The 18433-nt window shown below is 54.0% G+C and overlaps 2 protein-coding genes across 2 annotated transcripts; one reads left to right on the top strand and one right to left on the bottom strand.

Annotated features, from left to right (window-relative positions):
• Positions 1–2846: 2846 nt before the first annotated feature.
• Positions 2847–4182, bottom strand: NR0B2 (nuclear receptor subfamily 0 group B member 2). The gene is given in 4 exon segments (XM_059830664.1): positions 2847–2897; positions 2899–3128; positions 3609–3975; positions 3977–4182. Coding segments are annotated over 4 exon segments (825 nt in total). The 5' UTR covers positions 4154–4182.
• Positions 4183–5569: 1387 nt separating this feature from the next.
• On the top strand, positions 5570–14873 carry NUDC (nuclear distribution C, dynein complex regulator). Its single transcript, XM_059830874.1, has 9 exons — positions 5570–5665; positions 7031–7108; positions 9405–9605; positions 10078–10161; positions 10499–10612; positions 11053–11247; positions 11873–11956; positions 12281–12399; positions 14117–14873. The coding sequence occupies exons 1-9, from the start codon at positions 5570–5572 to the stop codon at positions 14166–14168; spliced, it is 1023 nt and encodes a 340-aa protein (XP_059686857.1). The 3' UTR covers positions 14169–14873.
• The last annotated feature ends 3560 nt before the right edge of the window (positions 14874–18433 follow it).

Genomic DNA, 18433 nt, shown 5'->3' on the forward strand with positions numbered 1-18433 from the left:
GCGCAGAGCGGGCGCCGCCTGGTGGCGGGGGAGCGCGCTGCAGCCGGGAGGGGGCGCGGGGCGTCCTGGGGGGGGTCAGGCCCCACGGGGGGGTCACAGGCCCCGAGGGGTCGCCAGGCTCCGGGGGGGGGGGTCACAGGCCCTGGGGGTGGCAGAGTGTCACCAGGCTCCGGGGGGGGTCACAGGCCCTGGGGGTGGCAGAGTGTCACCAGGCTCCGGGGGGGGTCACAGGCCCTGGGGGTGGCAGAGTGTCACCAGGCTCCGGGGGGGGTCACAGGCCCTGGGGGTGGCAGAGGGTCGCCGGGCTCCGGGGGGGGGGTCACAGGCCCTGGGGGTGGCAGAGGGTCGCCAGGCTCCGGGGGGGGGGGTGTCACAGGCCCTGGGGGTGGCAGAGTGTCACCAGGCTCCGGGGGGGGGGTCACAGGCCCTGGGGGTGGCAGAGGGTCGCCGGGCTCCGGGGGGGGTCACAGGCCCTGGGGGTGGCAGAGTGTCACCAGGCTCCGGGGGGGGTCACAGGCCCTGGGGGTGGCAGAGTGTCACCAGGCTCCGGGGGGGGTCACAGGCCCTGGGGGTGGCAGAGTGTCACCAGGCTCCGGGGGGGTCACAGGCCCTGGGGGTGGCAGAGTGTCACCAGGCTCCGGGGGGGTCACAGGCCCTGGGGGTGGCAGCGGGCTGAGGGCGTCCAGGCCCCAATGGAGGTGACAGGCCCTGGGGTGGCCAGGCCTCGAGGTGGGTCAGAGGCCCCGGGGGTGGCAGAGGGTCGCCAGGCCCCAGTGGGGGTCCCAGGCCCTGGGGGTGTCAGGGTGCTGGGGGTGGCCAGGCCCCCGCTGCCACACAGCGCAGCCCCTTGTGAGGGGTCCTGGCCTTGCCCTCTTGGTAAAGTTCCAGTACTGCGTCTCCCACAATGGAGGGGTGGCCCTGTGGTGTCAGACCTGCCTCATGGGCAGTGACACGGGTGGGTGCCACACCGGACAGAGGAGCCCACAGCGATCCCCTGTCCACAGGGGCTGGTGGGACCGGTGGCAGGATGGAGGTGCCGGGGGCTCTGCCCTTCACCAAAGCATCTGCGTGCCCGGTTTGGGGTAACTCTGGCAGCGGGGCTGTTGGCATCCCGTGTGCCATGACTCACGCATGCATCATCAGGCTGCGCTGCTCAGGGCTGCCCGTGGCTGGCGTGGGCCTGTGGAAATCATCCGGCGACTCACGCGCTCTCTCCCCGTGGAAAACGGCCATCACGGGGCTGAGATCACCTTGGAAGCCACCCGTCACTGTTTGGCAGCCACGCTGAGAGGTGGAGGGACAGACTGACAAAGCAGTCCTTCCTCCCACTGGGCTGCTGGCTAACGTTCGAGGTGTTTCTGTGGGTAGGAGGGTGACAGGGCACGGGGAGGCTTCGTGCGGCTTTTCCTGATGCTTTGGCCGGGTTGGGCAAGGCAAACAGGACGGTGTAGCGCGTCCAGGTGAGTCAGAGCATCCACCTCCAACGTCGCTGCTGGGCCAGGAGCCCTCAGGGTGAGGCTTGACGCCTGGAGAAAGTCACAACACGAGGACGGGCTGCGATTCCGCTGCCTCTGCAAATTTCTGTCCGCTGGGCACACTGGGGTTTTTTTTTGTGCTGTGGGGCTGTTCATCAGACAGCTGCCACTGGCGGTGATCGATGTGTGTCCACATCGCAACGCTCCCTCGCCACGGCAAGGCAGACAGATTTTTATGGAAAGCCCCTTTTCATTTGAGCGTCTTTTCCACGCTGGGCCTGCAGCCGGCTTTTCTAACCCCCCCCTCTGAAATTTAACACCATCTCTAAAAAGTCACCACCATGTTCCAAAATGTAAAATATTTTATTAAAAAAATAATTTACTGCATCTTATATACAAACCGCAAGAATGTTCACTTATAAAATACTGACATCTAATGTGTTGCAGAAGCTGCAGGCAGGAGGAGCGAGCTTTCCAGGCGTGCTACGCGCGCACCCGGCTCTAACTCGATGGAGGGACGTTTGGTTCTACCACTAAACCAGCTCCGCTCGTCTCCACAGCGTTCACAGATCAGGGGGTCACTCATTGTTGCACAAACGGAGGTAAGCCCGCAGCCCAAGATGATGCACAATAGGTTTAGGTGCTCTTAGGTAATGCATTGCCCTGCGAACAGTTCTGTTGTGTTTCATGGCATTACGGAGAAAAGATACAATCTAAGAAAAGGTAGGAGGGGTGAATCGGCACATCCTGTGAGATTTAATACTCTGGCTTTTTTCCTCTTGCTGCCTGAGGAAGATCCTTCATCATTATTTCTAAGATTTCAAGCACAATAGACAGACCAAGACTTTACCTAGACATAATTCCATAATGTTTGCATTCGGTGAGCGATCCCACTGAAGACATGTTATTCAGTGTGCCTAAACACCGCAGGATCAAGCCGTTAGTTGAGGACAACCTCATCTCTTGGAGTTAACAGCAAAATGCACATTGATTTCAGTGGGACCAAGGATTCATTGAGTAAAAACCGGGACAGGGCTCTAACCTGACCTGCTCTGGGGTCTGCTTGCAGGCGACTGAGCAGCTCTGGCTACACAACAGGGAAAGAAACCTGTCACCCGCACACGCACTCTCCGAAACGGAGACCGGCACAGGCGGAGCGGGAGCTGCTGTAAACATCTGCTGAACCGGAGCTGTTTCTCCATGTGCTCTGCTGCAGCCTGGCTGAATCCTCTGGCCTCAGCCCTACCGAAACGCGCAGTTCCCTGCAGAGTCCAGAGCGCCTGTCTGTGCTAAATCCCCGCTCCCAGATTTGCTTTGCTGCCCGGTGAGGTGTGGGGAGCATCCACGGGGCTGGCGGCCGAGCGCAGCTGCTCAGCACGCCACGCGTGCGGCGGGAGCCAGCCGCCCGCCAGTTATTTCATAACAGCATTTCCACAATGAGCTCGATGATGTCCGTGTTGCCGATGACGGGTCGGAAGAAGAGATCCGTGATGAGGGCGGGAGAGATCGATTTTAAGGTGGAGGCTATCAGCAAAATGCGGGCAAAGCGGCCCTGGTCCTCGGGGTGCAGAGGCTGCAGGACCTCCTGAAGCGCTCTCTGGGCTTCCCGCTGGAGGCTCTCAATGTACAGGGAGGCCCTCAGCCCGGGGACATCTGCCAAGGGAGAGGAGGAAAAGCCGGTGATGAGGGAGGCTGGAAAACAGCCCCAGGTTTCTCCTGTCCCCACCCTTCCTTCCTTCCCCATTTTTCAGAAGGGATCTCCGAGATCACGCTCGTGAGATGTACGCAGCACCACTGAGAGGTAGCGATTTCAGGGCTGCTGTTTTGAGGGAGCAAAAGTAGTTAACTGGGCAAACCCACGCTTTACAAATTAAATCCCGGGTCCTTTATTGTCTGCAGGGCAGGCAAAGGTCTCTGGCTTCTACCACTACATTTGACATCCCTCCTCCCCGCTTCCCGGTGCATTTGGTAACAATCGGTGTTAAGGATAAGGTAACCAGCCCTCCCCGCTCTCACACACATGCCTGCCCGCGCTCTGCACGTCTCCAAGCCGAGAGGTGCGTGTTCACACGCTAACGTGTGTGGGATGTGCTCTCCTGACGGCAGGCAGAGCCGCGAGGGCCCGGTACTCACCGGGATTGAAGAGAATGGCTCCCTTCAGGTAGGCGTATTCCTTGGGGCTCAGGTCCAGGCTCCAGAAGGTGTTCAGGCAGCATTGCAGCCGCTGCACGGCAGCCAGCGTGGGCTGCGTCCGCTCGGGCTCCTGCCGTTTGCTTTGGCCGTCGAGGAGGATCTTCTTGAGCATGCTGGGGGCTGGGGTCTCCATCACCTCGAAGGTCACCATCTCCTGGACCAGCCCCAGGAGGAAGAGGGGGACCCAGCAGCTGTCCAGCAGCAGGAGTTGATCCTCTCGCGGCAGCAGGTGGAAGGAAGGGAGGTTTTTCATGAAGCTGATGGTTTTTACCAGCACGTTGGAGGCCGCCTGGCAGGTGATGTGGGGGCGTGCGGAGGCAGACGGTCCGGCGCTGGTGGCAGAGGCAGCGCTGGTGGGCTGGGCTGTGGCCGCCCCGGCTGTGGTTCAGGTTCTGGCTGAGGATGGTGTAGAGGATGGCGGTGCGCTTGTCTTCGCTGTGGCACTGGCACCTCTCACAGTCCACATCCATGCCGCTGGTGGTCATAGCTGAGCCGGGCGGCTGGATCCTTGGTGAAACTCGGCTCCTGCTACAGCGGATGGAAGAAAGCCGTAAAATCCCTCCCAAACCCTCCGTTGCTGGCTGGATTCTCCCCGTCCTCCCAGCTCTGCCAGCCCACGGCTGCTCAAACCAGCTCTTATAAGGCTGGGTCACCAGTGAAACACCCCTCCACAGCCTTGACCGCTCTGTGATTAAGCGGTCCTCATTAAAAAAAAAAAAAAAAACCACCACAGCCGTCCCTAGGCTGATTGGCCGGGGCAAACGAGTTCTCCGCGCGGCGCCAACAGCCGTTTTCTCAATGAAGCGCCAGTGGCGCGGGGAGGGGGGGTCAGCGGGTTGGGCGGCCTTATCGCGATTACCCAAACAGTATAAACAAAGTCATTAACCCAGCCTGTACCATGGCACCAAGGCCCCGCGCCGTCACCGGGCAGCGCTGTATGGCAGGCGTCGCTGCCAGGAGGTTCACACACAGGCACAAACAGAGAGGGCACTGTCTGGGCCCTGTGTTCAACGGCCTGTGCGCTGCGGCCTTGGGAAGAGCAACCTGGAAGTCGTTTGATGAGCGGCTGTTTGCCTAACCTTGCTGACAGGAGACTGGTGTTGTTACGGTCAGGGGAGAGAAACCCAGTGAACCGACGGACTGGAGTAGTCAATGCCAGGCAGGGCCCATCGCTTCGTGTCTCTCAGAGGGAACGCAGGGCAGGGGAAGGGCAAATTCTCAGGTTTTCACCTTGAATTACCAGGCGTTTTTATCCGTTCACCGGCAGAAATTGAGGCAGGAATTGAGGAGCTTCTGATGACGGATTTCCAGGGGGCTGGTGGCAGGGTGAGGGATTCCTGCGGCGGGGAGGCAGAAACCTCCCCCGGGGAAGGCGGTAACTCACCGGGAGGAAGGGCGGGATGCAGGCCTTGGCCCGCCGAGCGGGGACACAGAGGGGAGGGCAGGACGGGGCGGCTGACGGAGCCCGGGGAGGCCCCGCGGCAGCTCCCGGGAGCCGCTTCCCGTCACCGCAGCTGGTGGCCGGCGGCGTGCGGGCCTGCGGCCCCCGGGAGGGCAGAGCAAGGCCCGGCCGAGACACGGGGCAGCGCCCGCGGCCCCCGGGCGGCCTCTGCCCCCCCCGCCCCCGCCCTCTGCACTTTGACCTCTGACACCCCACCCGGGGTCACGCCGAGCTTTCTGGAAGGGACCAGACAGGCCGTTGCTATAGCAACCGGACCCCGCGTCTCGTGTCCCGCCTCCCTCCGGCGGATTGGACGCGGCCGCGGCCAATCCGCGAAGAGAGAGGGGCGGACGGGCGCTGGGATTGGTGGGTGGGGGAGGCGCGCGCGTGCTTCCGTTCGCGCCGTTTCCGGTTCCGGGCGCCGGCGTGAGGGGCTGAGGCGGCCGGTGCGGCGGGCAGGATGGGGCTGAGCGCGGAGGAGGCGGCGGAGCAGGAGGACCGCTTCGACGGCATGCTCCTCGCCATGGCCCAGCAGCACCAGGGCGGCGTGCGCGAGGTAGCGCCGCCGGGCCCGGGCGCGGGATGGGGCGGCGGAAGCTTTTCCGTATGCACGGAGGGGGGAGGGCGGGGCGGGAGGAGCGAGCGGAGGTGGGGGCGGCCCGATCCCGGCCCTCCCCGGGCGGTGCACGTGCGGTGCGGGAGACATGTGTCCTCCTCACCGTCGTCGAGGCTCCGCTTCTCTCCGGGAGCGACGATAACGGCTCAGGCCTGCGCCAGCGCCCGGGAGCGCGGAGGACGCGCTAATTAATTACCGTGATGCGCACGAGGGGCTGAGGAGCTCCGGCCTGTGCCCTCACCGCAGCCTTACACCCCGGTTCCTGCCGCCTCCGGGCTTCCCAGCCGCGGGCCCCCAGCCCTCGGTCAGGCTGAGCCGCTGCCCCGCCGGAGGTTTCGGTGTGCGCTGGCAGCACCCGTGCCCGGTCCCAGCAAAGCACCGCAGGGGAGGCTCGACTGTCTCTGTCCCGCTTGCCCAGCACACCCACCTGGTCGTGACCCCCTGAGACCTGATGGGTTTAGGCTTGACCGTGAAGCGTGCTTGAACGTGAACGTAGTTCCCCTCCTCGTGGTCGGGGCTCTGCTGACACACCTCACGCTTCCCGCCATGCTGACTCTTGCTGGGGGCTCAGAGGGTCCCGGTGCTGACCTGCGGGAGGGCTGGAGAGTGTGCGAACATCCCACACACAAACCGTTCAGGGGAAATGGTGCTAGTGACAGCTCCTCGTGCTGTAGTGAAACCTCTGATTGAAATACTGACAGGACAGAATTCCTGGGAAATAAAAGAAAGTCAAGTCCACTGAGAGTATGGATTTCCACAGGGGTGTTTTGGGGATGCCAGCTCGTAACTGCTAATTCATCAGCAATATCTGGCAGGCGGCTAGTAGTTATTTTGTAAAAAATAAACAGGACATGGAGGAGGGTGAGTTCGCACACTTTGAGGGTTCAGGCGTGCAAAGAAACAATATGGTACGGGCCTATATCTATGTACATACGTGTACATATGCACGTATACATACATACCCACCCAAATTCCTGCTTCAGATAACAGCTTGGGAGATCAGAGTGGGTGTACCTCCGAGGTGACCTGAGAATAAACTGCTGGTCCCTTCTTCACATAAACCTCACAAACGCCCCTTCTGAAAACTGGGAATCCAGGAGCTGGATCTCCACAAAAATCACTGGATATTTTCTCTGGGAAACGGTCACGGGGCTGATTTCAGTACGATCCTGGCACAGACACAGATAGGGAGTACAAAGAATAAAGGCTGCTCAAGAAACGTGAGGTGGCTTGGAGCGATCTGGTCTCATTGCTTTATTTTCTCTCCTCCCTTTCTGCCACCCCCCTCCCTGTTTCTTCTTCCAGCTTGTGAACACGTTCTTTAGTTTCCTGAGGCGTAAAACAGATTTCTTCACTGGTGGAGAAGATGGAGTAGCAGAGAAGGTAAAAACGCCAAATCTTCAAGCTTTTATGTCTTCGCATGCCACCCATGTCTGTGCCATGCTAAGACTTCCCTGCCTGAACAACTCAAAGCATCACGGTGCACTTGGGGACTAGCAGCCCGTGGTGCTGATGAAGTACATCACTGAAACAAGGTAATAACGAGCTGCTCCTATCTGAGATGAGGCATGCATGATTGCTTGTTGGAGTGGTACCGACGGTGCGCATTTTTTTTTGCCATGCTCTGGCCAAAGGCTTGTTTGGAAAGCAAATCTGCCAGATGCAGTGACTTAACGGTGACAGACACCGCAGTGTTGATAACCCCAGGTTACCTTGTTTGTTCATCTCAGAAAAAGCACAAAGTCCACATCTCTGCATATGCAGCTGCACCTTTGTCTCGCGGCTGCGGTACCTGTATGGAGCGAGCGTGCTGGGGAGCAAGCCTGGGGGTCCGTGTGGCCCCATTGGCAGCCTGAGCATCTCCTACCCAGCAGGTATTCCTCACCCAGCTCGAGAGCTGAAAAACTAAATTGTTTCACTGTAGGGAAGTAAGAACCAGAGCATTCAAACATGAACTGGCCAGACTTTGTGAAGGTTTCTTGCTTGTACTTACCAGTAGAGCAGCTGTTCCCCTTCCTGGATACTGGAACTCCACCAGGAAAGCAGGCGCTGCTGCCGTGTTGAATGTGTTAGGGCAGCTGTTAATTGCTAACGCAGTGCGTAACGTACTCTTGTCTAGTCTCTAAAGTGGCAAAACTAACGCAGGTAAGGGATGGGAAGGAGGATGGTTTCAAAGTAAGAAAGATGAAGCCTACTGCTGTTTTTCTTAGACTAGAGAGCAAATCTCCCTGAACTCGTGGGGACTGTGTGCTCCCAGGGAGTGAAACCCTGAGTACCGTTTCAGAGATGAGCACTGGCTGGTGCTTTTGGAGGTCCTGGCTACTGTTGTTGGCAATTCCATAGCAAATCCGTGTCTCTGCCTGTAAAAGAAAAGTGTTCGTGTCCTTGGGTGGTTTCTGTTAAAATGCTTTATGGCCTTCTGAAAAGGTGCTCAAGGCAGAGTCTCTGACACCATAGTAACCACCACAAAAATGGAAGAAGTTGCTTCCCCAATTCTGTTCGCCCTTTGGCATCAAAGAGAAAGAGGAAAGGGTGGGAAAGTTGTCGTCTTTTATGGGGTGGCATTTGAGAAGCCCTTGTGTAGAGTGAAGGGGGCGTGGTGGCACATTGAGAGAAGCACAGCGTGTGCACACTGACAAGCACGGGCAATGTAAATAGTTTGCTCACCGTGGATCATCGTGCAGTTAGGAACAGAGGCTGGGAGATGCATGTCTTGAATTCTGTATCCTAGGAGACACTGGACTCGCATTGTGTGAATAAATCTTTCTTTCCCCTTTAAAACAAAGCAGAAATACTTGGTGGTTGGTTACAAAATTACTAGGCGTGGACGCTTTGAGTTGCTCTGGAAAGGTGCTGAATCCCCCCCCGCCAAAGTTTCTGGGATATATCTAAACCAGTACCTGAAACCCCCATCTGAGAAATCTCTCCACTCTGATTCCTTTTCTCAGGTTCTGTCTATATGGTTTTCTGGAGCAGACTTCAGTTCTCATACGTGCTGCTTTGCACAGCGCTGCTGGCGTTATCGACCACGGGGCAATTGCTCTGGCTTCCTGCCTGTGTACTCAGCTTTCCCCCTGAGCAGGACGGCCGTTTGCGTTGGAGACCTTGAGATTTTGCTTTTCATAGCCACAACAACATGAGAATTTAGAGTGAGGTTAGAAGCAAAGATTTATGTAGGAACTTGCCCCTAGTGTAAAACACCGAGCTTTTCAAACGTTTCTCCTCTAAATCATGATGCTGAATCTCTGTCTAGTGCCCAGGGAAAAGCCCAGTTGTGGGAAAGGTCAGAAGTAGGTAAAAAAACCTTGGGTCCAGGGTGTCCGTTCTTCCAGCTGTCCTAGATGTACTGAGTAGCTGTCAAATGGCTGGGTTAGGCATCTGCTCGTCCTGCTGGATTTTCACAAAGGCCAAAACAAATGGAGAATCTTTATTTTTCTGTTATCTCCATGGAAATACACTCCCTGTGCAAGGAAGAACTAGGAAGGGCTACATTTAAATATTTTGAGTTTTCCCCTACTCTAGATTTTCAGTCAAAAGACTAGAGTGAAAACGAAGGGAAAAGTCACATCATCTGTATGACTAACAAATGTTCTCGTGCTCAGTAGGCAGTGAGTTGGCTTCATCTGGGTTTGAAAAAGTGATTTTTTAAACCCCTTTGATACACGTTCCTGTCTTTCAGCTGATCACAGATACCTTCAACCATCACAACAAACTAGCTCAGAAGGAGCGGAAAGAGAAAAAGGCTCGTCAAGAGGCAGAGCGGCGTGAAAAGGCAGAGAGAGCTGCGAAACTTGCTAAAGAAAAGCAAGAAGCAAATGAGCCGAGGATTAAGGAACTTACAGATGAGGAAGCGGAAAGGCTGCAGCTAGAAATCGACCAGGTGAGAGCGATGTCTGGTGCCTGCAGGTACCATCTGGGTTGTCTCCTCCGCTGGCCTGCGTGTAGCTCGGGTAGCAGTGAGTGGTTAAAAGGGCTCAGACTTGTTCCTTTGCAGTGTCTGGCCCACCAGACTGGTGTGCTTCGAAATTAAATTAGCCTAGGCCAAACCATTGCATTTTCATGTGGATTGTCCCATAACTCCCTTTGCCTTTTTGCCTTCAGCAAGCTGTGATGGTAGCAACGCTGTCTGCTACAGTCCTGAAGGTGTGAGGACCAAGGGAGTCTTCCCCTTGGCAGCACCGCTTTCCTGTAACACTGTTTTAAGGGCTGAAAATTCCCCATCAATTTTGGGTGCAGTTCTGAGTCCTGCTCTTTAGTTTCAGCTGAAGAGGCTGAGGCCACCTAGTGTCAGATCAGCAAGTAACACCAAGTGCCAACACTTGTCTGATCCTGTTCGTTCTCTTTTTAAACAGAAGAAGGAGACTCAAGGACAGATTAACAGTGTCCCAGTGAAACCCTCGGAAGATGAAGGTGAATCTTCGGATTCTAACAAACAGGTAAAGCTCATCTAGGGACTTTATTTTAGGTTGAGAGAAATATGTTTCTGAACAACCGTGAGAATTCCTGTGAATGTGAGCAGGTGTCTAGTCTAGCTTTCTCCAAGAATACACACTTAATTCCCAAAGGCTTCAACACGGGGGTTTTTTTTTGGCTTTTTTTCTTGTAACTGTGTTTTTGTTAAAACACGTTTTCATTTTGGGCTAAATTTATGTGAACATCAAATACGTGCATCTGACCTGAAATTCTTATAAAAACCAAGAACTGTTGTTACGAGTGAAAGATATATGGAAACGTGAAAAGCTTTTTTCTTTACACTTTAAATTGGTTGCTTAGGAAACAGATGACGAAGAGGAAGATGAGAAGGATAAAGGAAAACTTAAACCCAACTCTGGCAATGGAGCTGACCTTCCAAATTACAGATGGACACAGACTCTTTCAGAACTGGATGTAAGTATTGCCTTATTACCAGGATCTGAGGAATCTGAGATAGGGAATAAGAACAGGTGCTGGTAAGAATGGGGGAGCCGATGCCCTGTGGAAGATTGTTAGTTGTACTTAATGGCAGCATATCAATAGCTGGGAGAGAGCTTGGTAACTAAATAAAACTCCCAGAAGCTGTAGTTATCTTTGCCAAACCTTGGTCTTGTTTTAACAAGACATTAAAATCTGCTTCCCTTTTTATGGTGCCTTTGAGGTATTGGCCATCCTGTTGCCAAACTTACTCTTGTATCCTTTCACTTCCCGCTCACTCAGTACCCCAAGGAAAATACTGTGTGCTGTGTCTTACTTGGGTGAAACCAAGGCAGAAAGTCTTAGAATAGCAGCACAAGAGGGAACCGAGAGGCTTCACTGCACAGCTCCTCAAATCTGATCTTTGTCTGGTCCAGCTGGCCATCCCTTTCAAGGTGAACTTCAGGTTGAAGGGGAAGGACGTGGTGGTGGATATCCAGAGACGGCGCCTCAAAGTTGGCCTGAAGGGCCATTCACCTGTCATTGACGGAGAGCTTTTCAATGAAGTGAAGGTGGAGGAGAGCTCCTGGCTGATTGAAGATGGTAAAACAGTCACCGTGCACCTGGAGAAGGTAAAGCAGAATGAATCAGGGAGGAGTCACACTTGTCTGCCTCCTCCCTGGTAAAATAAGAAGATGACAAAACCTATGAAAGCCCTGGGCTTTGTCAGCTGGAACAGAAGAACCATGCTTATCCTTGGTACAATCTCAGTGATGCTATTAGAAGCGGGGTATTGCAAGTTCCCCCTGTCTTCAGCCTAACTTCATGCTAATCCAGGATATCCAGTTGATTACTCAGCAGTTCAGGAGAAGCTGGAAAGAAATCAGCCATTTTAAACTTGTTCCTTAATGGAATAATGCCATGTTTTGACATCTGTTAGTGACATGAAAATCCAGGGACAGACCTTATTGCTTATTGTGTCCCTTCTGGGCCTCTCCAGGTGCTTGCTTTGTAATCCCGTTTATGTCATGCCAAACGTGACGTCTGACATACTCTCAGATTTCCCAGTTGTGGAAATTCAGGCTGCCTAAAGTGGTTCGGAATGAAAGTAGTAGCCTTTATCCATGTTCAGATTTTACTGACATTTAGAAAACTGTCAAAGTTTGATTCCAGCATCTTTTTCCTGTGACTGAGATTTAAAATTCCTAGAGCAAGTCCAGGAAAAATAAATGATTTTTTGCCTCTTCATTCCTTCAGATCAACAAGATGGAATGGTGGAACAAACTAGTCTCCACAGACCCTGAAATCAACACCAAGAAAATTAATCCAGAGAACTCAAAGGTAAGAACTCCCCCCGTTATATTCAATGGAGCCTTCTCATAAATATGCTCACACTCGGCTCACATTCAACTTCTATGTCTTTGTTTTATCAGCGTAAAACCAATACTGGGAGTACTGCTGCATATGATGCTATCATAGAACATAAGCGCCCCCAAAACTTCAAATGAATGAAGCTGAGTCTATAGATTATTGTCTGTATAAGTGTTTCTGTAGCCCATGCGCGCAGCGTAGCATAACCTCAATGCATTCGTGTTCTCTGCAAGCAGGGTGTATGTATGGGTTGAGACAAGTTATTCCAATTTTGATAGAAGTCCTTGCTTTTAGTTGTCAGACCTGGATAGCGAAACTCGCAGTATGGTGGAGAAAATGATGTATGATCAACGACAGAAATCCATGGGTCTCCCCACATCTGATGAACAGAAGAAGCAAGACATTTTGAAAAAGTGCGTAGACCTCATTAATTTGTGGGTATTTGCTTTCCCAAGCCCCTCTCCTCTTTGACACAAATACGTGAGCAGAAGACAGGCTGGCCTTCAATCCTACCTGTGTTCACATCTGCAGTTACATAGTCGTTGAATTGTTGGCCAACCACCAGTGTCTGTAAAAGCCTATGGGGGTAGAAGGCATAACGGGAAATTCTAGGAATAGCCTAGCTCTGGAATTGTCTTAATCTGCTGATTTCAAGTCCAGAAAGCACGTTTGGTACTGGAGGTACCATCTCTACTGAACTTTAACATGGTCTTGATTGTTTCCTAATCTCCCTCTACTCAGTAGCCCAGATAATCGCCCTCCCTACACACCTGCCACCAGACAGCTGTCTCCAAGCCAACAGCACTTTTATATCTTTATTACCCTGTTTGGCATAAACACACCTTAGCAGGGAAATTACTCACAGAGCTCCCAAGGCCATTTGGGAAGGCACAAAGGCAATTCTGGGTCACACAGCTTCTTCAGCAAGTGCAAACCCACATCTTACCTCAGGACTGGAAGGACGATCGGTGTAGCAGGCCTGACTCCTTTTCTTCCTTGGCTTATCTGTAGTGGCAGAAGCTTCACTCTGATCAGTGCACCGAGTACAGTGTAGGGTGCAACTGTTTTAGAGCAGAGTCCAGACTTCCTTAGTGCTTGTCTGTTGAGTTAGCAGAATGGGAGGTAGCCCTCTCCTCCTGGGAAGTCCACATACAGGACACTGATCGTGGGCAAGGTCACTCGTTCAGTGCTCTGGAAGTTTGGCTTGTGCGCAGATTGGCTGGTAAAGAAGGGATAGGAAGTTTAGACTTTGTTCAGGCCAAAGTAGACTCAGTGACACCCAGGTGGGTCTTAACCTCCGCCAGTGAAGCCCTCCTGGCTGCTAAACAAGGACGCTGTTGTCGCAGCATGTATTTCCGTGGAAATGGAAAGTGGAAACGCTGTGGTGGTGTTTCAGGAGAAACCGTGAGACGAGAGCACGGAGGAAGACAGAGGCTTGCCCTTATTTGCACTTTGTGCGTGAATCCTCCACGCAGTTATGTGTTGTATCCCTTGGTGAATTGCAGGGCAGAGGAGGAAGCCAGGAGCTTCTATGTGCACTAATCACTCCTGATCACTCATAGGCACAGCGTATTGTTCTTAGAACTTTCTGATGTGGCAGCCTGAGTCCAAATAGTCCTATCTGCTGGGATTGCAGTACATTTGAAATAAGGTTGCACCTAGTCTGAAACCAGATTTCTCTGGTCATGTCCTTCATGAGTTTTCACTGTCGCAGCACTGGAGATATCCCCCATGTCCCCAGTAACGCGTAAGCTAACACGTTTGAGCTTAACTCATAATCTACCCTCACAATCTCCCCTCTGCCCCGCAATCAGTGTCATAGCTGCTACGTGTCTGTCCGAGAGGTAACAGTTAAAGGGTGTGTGTCTGATAATTAATAACTCCTATGTGTCTGGACTTGCTGACCTTGATGGCTGGTAGGATTGCTGATGCCACTGACCCGAGGAAAAAGCATTTGTAGTACGGGGAGTGTGTCCTGAGGAGCTCAGCAAAATAGTCCCTGCTGTGGAGGGCGTGGGGAGGAAGCAAACTTGGTAGTGCAGGAAGTAGGGATGCCTCAACCCCCAAACGGAGCTGTTCTGTGGCTCCTGCTGCCTCGTACCCAAGCTCTTGTCTTTGTTTTCCTTGCAGGTTCATGGAACAGCATCCAGAAATGGACTTTTCAAAGGCTAAATTCAACTGAGCCCTCTCCTTCTCCCCACCCCCGCCTCAGTCAGCCCGTCAAATGGGGCAGGATATGTATTGTCAGATATGTAGGGATCCCTTACCTTGGGCAAGTAAACACTTCCAGCATCCCCACCCGAGCTTGCTGTGGAGGCAGCGTCATGAAGTCGTCCTCAGTTGTCCTGTGTCGAGCAGAACGCAAGGCCACAGAAGCGGCCTGCAGCAGCTCCAGTGAGAGCCATCTGCGACACTTCCCAAACGGCAGTTAGGAGAGAAGGTGGGGTTAGAGCAAAAAGGGTGTTAGGGCTACAAGAGCCAGACTTGAGAGGTTTTGGGACATATGCTTAATGTATCGCTTAGCTTCATCTCCTGGCTCTTCAGAGCCGCTAATCCACTCTTTGCCATTTCAGTTTGGCAGCAGGTACTCCCAAGTTTTTACTCCCCTCCCCTCGGCTTTCCTGCTCTCCTGTGAAAACAAGGGCCAGTTTGTTTCATAAAATAATTCTCCGTCTGCCTCCTTGGGAAGGGAAAACACCAGTCTAAAAAAAAAACAGCTATTGCAGTAGAGACAGACCCTGCTCCTCCTTGCTGCTGCTTCTGTTCTTGCCAGAAGTGGAACAGGCTGAGCCCCACAGGCCTCAGGGGAGGGTTCCCATCACAGCTGGAGAGGTTGTACTGCTGTCCTATGGCAAGGGAAGGCTGGAGAGTCTGTGGCTGCAGGCAAGGGAGGGGATGTGGGGGGGTCTTTGGGGGTGCTGTTCTTGCTGGGAGTGCGTCTCCTGCCTCTTTTCCAAGAGCCTCTCTCCCTGCTGACTACTGACAGGCATGGCTGCGTTCTCTTCTGAGCTCCTGCTGACAGGCGGCATTACTCTGCATGTTCGTATCTTTGTTAAAACTGCAGTGCAACATAAAGAAAAAAAAAAAAGTGGCATATTGCCAGGCAGAGCGTGTGGTTTCTCCTGCAGAAGGGATCCAGGCTGCCTGTGCAGGCTGGGAGGGGGCAGCGCCTGTGAACGAGGGTGCTGGGGGGGCTGCCTGGCAGGGGCTGGGGGTCGTGCTCTCTGCAGCCGCCTGTAAATAACCTCTCAGGCTCCCTTCTCTGCACTTCTGTTGCCTCCCCGGCTAAGGAGAGGCAGTTGGAGCTGTGTGTCTTGCTCAGGAGTGCTGACAAACTCCATGCCCAGCTTAAACACTCGGGGATGACCAAGGCGTGTTGCTCCAGGCTCCACTCTCCACGTAGCAGCGCGTGACTGCACTGAGGAAGCCACCCTTGCCCCGGGTCTGCTTTACGATGAGCTAACGAGGAGAGTGTCACGAAAGCCCGGGCTCCAGTCAGTCCTTTACGGGCTATCCCTGCTGCTGTGGTTCTTGCCTCTGCCTCCCCAAAACATTTCCATCTCCTACCAGAGGGAGTGGGCACAAACGGCTGAAAAACCTGCTTGGGCGAAGTCCAGCCTGGCATTGCACCTGGCACGTTTGTTTTTATTATCCTTTTTGAGTAGTAGGACATGGTTTGCGTTAGTCTCTCGCTTTTATAGGCTCTTGGGGTCAAAAACCAGCACCCGCCCAGTTGAGCAGTGACCTTATGGGTGAGCAGGGGCCCAGGTCGGGGCAGCTGCCGCTGGACCCCTGCCCTCCCCATTCATGTTCACCCCGCACACCTTGGCCTGTCTCTGCTCTGGCCCTGGTAAACCAACAGGGTCTCCCGTTACTGTTAAAAAGAAAAAAAAAAGCCAGACTGTGCTGGCTTCAAAGATGGTTAGCCCTGGAGTGAGCGTACCTGCCAGCGTCTGTGCTGAACCGTGGTGCGTGGGGCAGGTGAGCTGGGAGGGCAGAGCTGTTCTGGGGCGGGTGCGATGAGCTTCACTCCGTTCTCAGCTATGTCAAAGCGCTGCTGCTGCTGCTCCCTGGCATTGCCGGAAATCCGGAGAGACGGCCAAGCTCTGCACCTGCAGCGGGATCTGCAGCCAGCTGCCAGGCCCTCCTGAGGAGCAAGCACAGGCAGGCACCGGGGCCGCCAACAGGGACTGTGCGTGGTTCACAGCACCACCCTAAGCCCAACCTGTAGCTTCGTTATTTCCCCGTTATCACCTCAGCCCTGTCACCGACACCAGAAACCCCAAGTCCGACCTGATCCGATTGCTGGCAGCTGCCTGGATCTGGCAGCACAGCAGCAGCCCTAGGATCAGCAGGTCGCCGTTACACGGCCTTGCGCTGCCTGTTCTAAGCGCAGAGCTCCCTCGAGTGTTACTAAAACCAAAATCTCGGCGACTGTTCCTGTCCTCAGCCCCTGCAGAGTCGTGACTTGTGTGACTGCCGCCCTGGCTCAGGATAATCATGACAAACTAACTCCCGCGTTTTCCAGTTCAGGCTGGCACTGGTCTTCGATCTGGTTGGTGTCACTTGCAGGAGGCAGGTTGGGTAGCAGCTGAGAGAGGACAGAGTTAAGACAGAGCAAAGGCAGCAGCAGGAACCCCAGAGAAAGCTGAGGGAGACTTTTTTTGGGGTGAAGGAGTGGCATTTTGCCTTTCAGGCAGGTGAAGGGAAAAGGCAAACAGTCCTGGGAGAACGGGGCTGTAACCGCGGCTCTGAACCCTATGGCAGGTGAATGCCCGGGGCTGTGTTTGTGAACGGCAGTTGATCCCAGCACTACCCCTGGACTTCAACCCTTCCGGCCAGCGGAACAGAAGGTGTTTCTCCTGACGGCCTTGTCCTCTGCAAAGACCCAGCTGCCACCGACTTTCTCTGGGCCAAGCTGAATCAGAAGCACCCTTTTGCTTCCAAAAAGCAGTTTCCCCTGGAATAAACCACACCAGGGCAGGACAGCTCTGGTCCAACCAGCTGCAGAAGTGGCTTAAAGAATGCAAATCCCCACCTCAGTCTGAGTTACCGGAGACTGTGAACCATGGCCTTGTCCTTGTGACCACAGCAGGGAAACACTGGACACCACGAGGGACGCTGGGAACCAAACCCTACGAATACATCCTTGTCTTCACTCCCAGCAGACCAGGGCAGGTGATGAAGGTCCCTTTGCCTTTCCACGCCCACGTCAGGTCACCTGGAGAAGCCATTTCGGTGCTGCCACCCGCCGGAGCCGTGGCTGCCAGCACAGCCCAGAGATCCTCCACCCGCCTGGCCGTGGCTCCCTCGCTGCTGGGCCCCTTCTCAGCTCCTTTAAAAGCAAAACCTTGAGAGCATACAGGCTCTGCAGAGGGCTCTCCATATGGTAAAAGTTTCCCTGTCTTTTTTTTTTTTTCCCCTAACAGCAGCTCTTGGCTTAGCTTTTGTCAATGAATACTGCAGCTCAGACTGTTTGGGAACCGGCCCAGGCTGCAGGACTGCTTTGGAAAGAGGAATGAAACAGCAAAACCCTAAAGAGAGAAACCGAGGCACTGGGTATTTAACACTACCACTTACTTTGAGGAGAAGCCACAGCTCCTCTGTTACTGCTATGGCCCAGGCTGTAAAGAATCAGGGTCAATCCATCCACTTTCTCATTTGCAAGCCACACTGAAATAAATCGAGTAGTTCAGGGTGTGGATGGGGAAGATGAATTTCTTTAACACTCAAAGCCTCACGCATCCATTCCCAGCGGAGTTACTGATCTTCCTTAACCCGAACCCAGGGAGCCACAGGCAGTGGGGTGGCTTTGGCTGAAGTCACTGTACTAAAGAGCAGCACTTTTGCGGCACGGCGAGGATCCACGCACAGTGTGAGTCTCTGGAGAGTCTCCTGGCAGAACGAAGCCCAGTAAAAATCAAACAATGTCTTCAGGAAAAGAAAGGTGCTGAGTCAAGCTCCGAAAAGGAAGTACCTGCACAAAAAGAGCATGTTTACACGCACGTGGCTGGGAAGAGGGCTCTTGCGTTTGTAAGATCTCCACTTGGGCAACCACGTCTTTCTGCCAGATCACTCAGCAAAACACTCAACACTCAAGCTCAGAGCAAAACCCACTACAGCAACAGCCAAGACAGCTTGATCGACAGCAAACACGACCTTCAGCAGACAAAAAACCCTGTGGATTTGTTCCACATGTGGCTGCGAGCAAGGAAACCCATGATCCGTGCGGCTAACGCAAAAGCAGGAGAGTTGCTGAACACAGGACTGACAGCAGGGACAGATCGACAACGGCATCGTAGTTTTAAACACAAAGTTCTCAAATCTTTCCAGAAATCGCAGCGATCTTGCAGCAGCAGTTTTGAAGCAGCCAGCTAGTTGGGAAGCAGCGCTTTGGGGCAGGGGCTGAGCTCCCATGCTGCGCACCCAGCAGAGCCCCGCTGAGCG

Source organism: Gavia stellata, chromosome 29 (assembly GCF_030936135.1).
Source record: "Gavia stellata isolate bGavSte3 chromosome 29, bGavSte3.hap2, whole genome shotgun sequence".
NCBI classification, from domain to species: Eukaryota; Metazoa; Chordata; class Aves; order Gaviiformes; family Gaviidae; genus Gavia; species Gavia stellata.

Bases quoted from the DNA above. Each gene is read 5' to 3' on its own strand.
- NUDC (XM_059830874.1), top strand. From the start codon at position 5,570: ATGGGGCTGAGCGCGGAGGAGGCGGCGGAGCAGGAGGACCGCTTCGAC. The intron at 10,162-10,498 runs GTAAAGCTCATC...TTGGTTGCTTAG, and splicing joins CTTCGGATTCTAACAAACAG to GAAACAGATGACGAAGAGGA. The intron at 11,957-12,280 runs GTAAGAACTCCC...CCTTGCTTTTAG, and splicing joins TTAATCCAGAGAACTCAAAG to TTGTCAGACCTGGATAGCGA.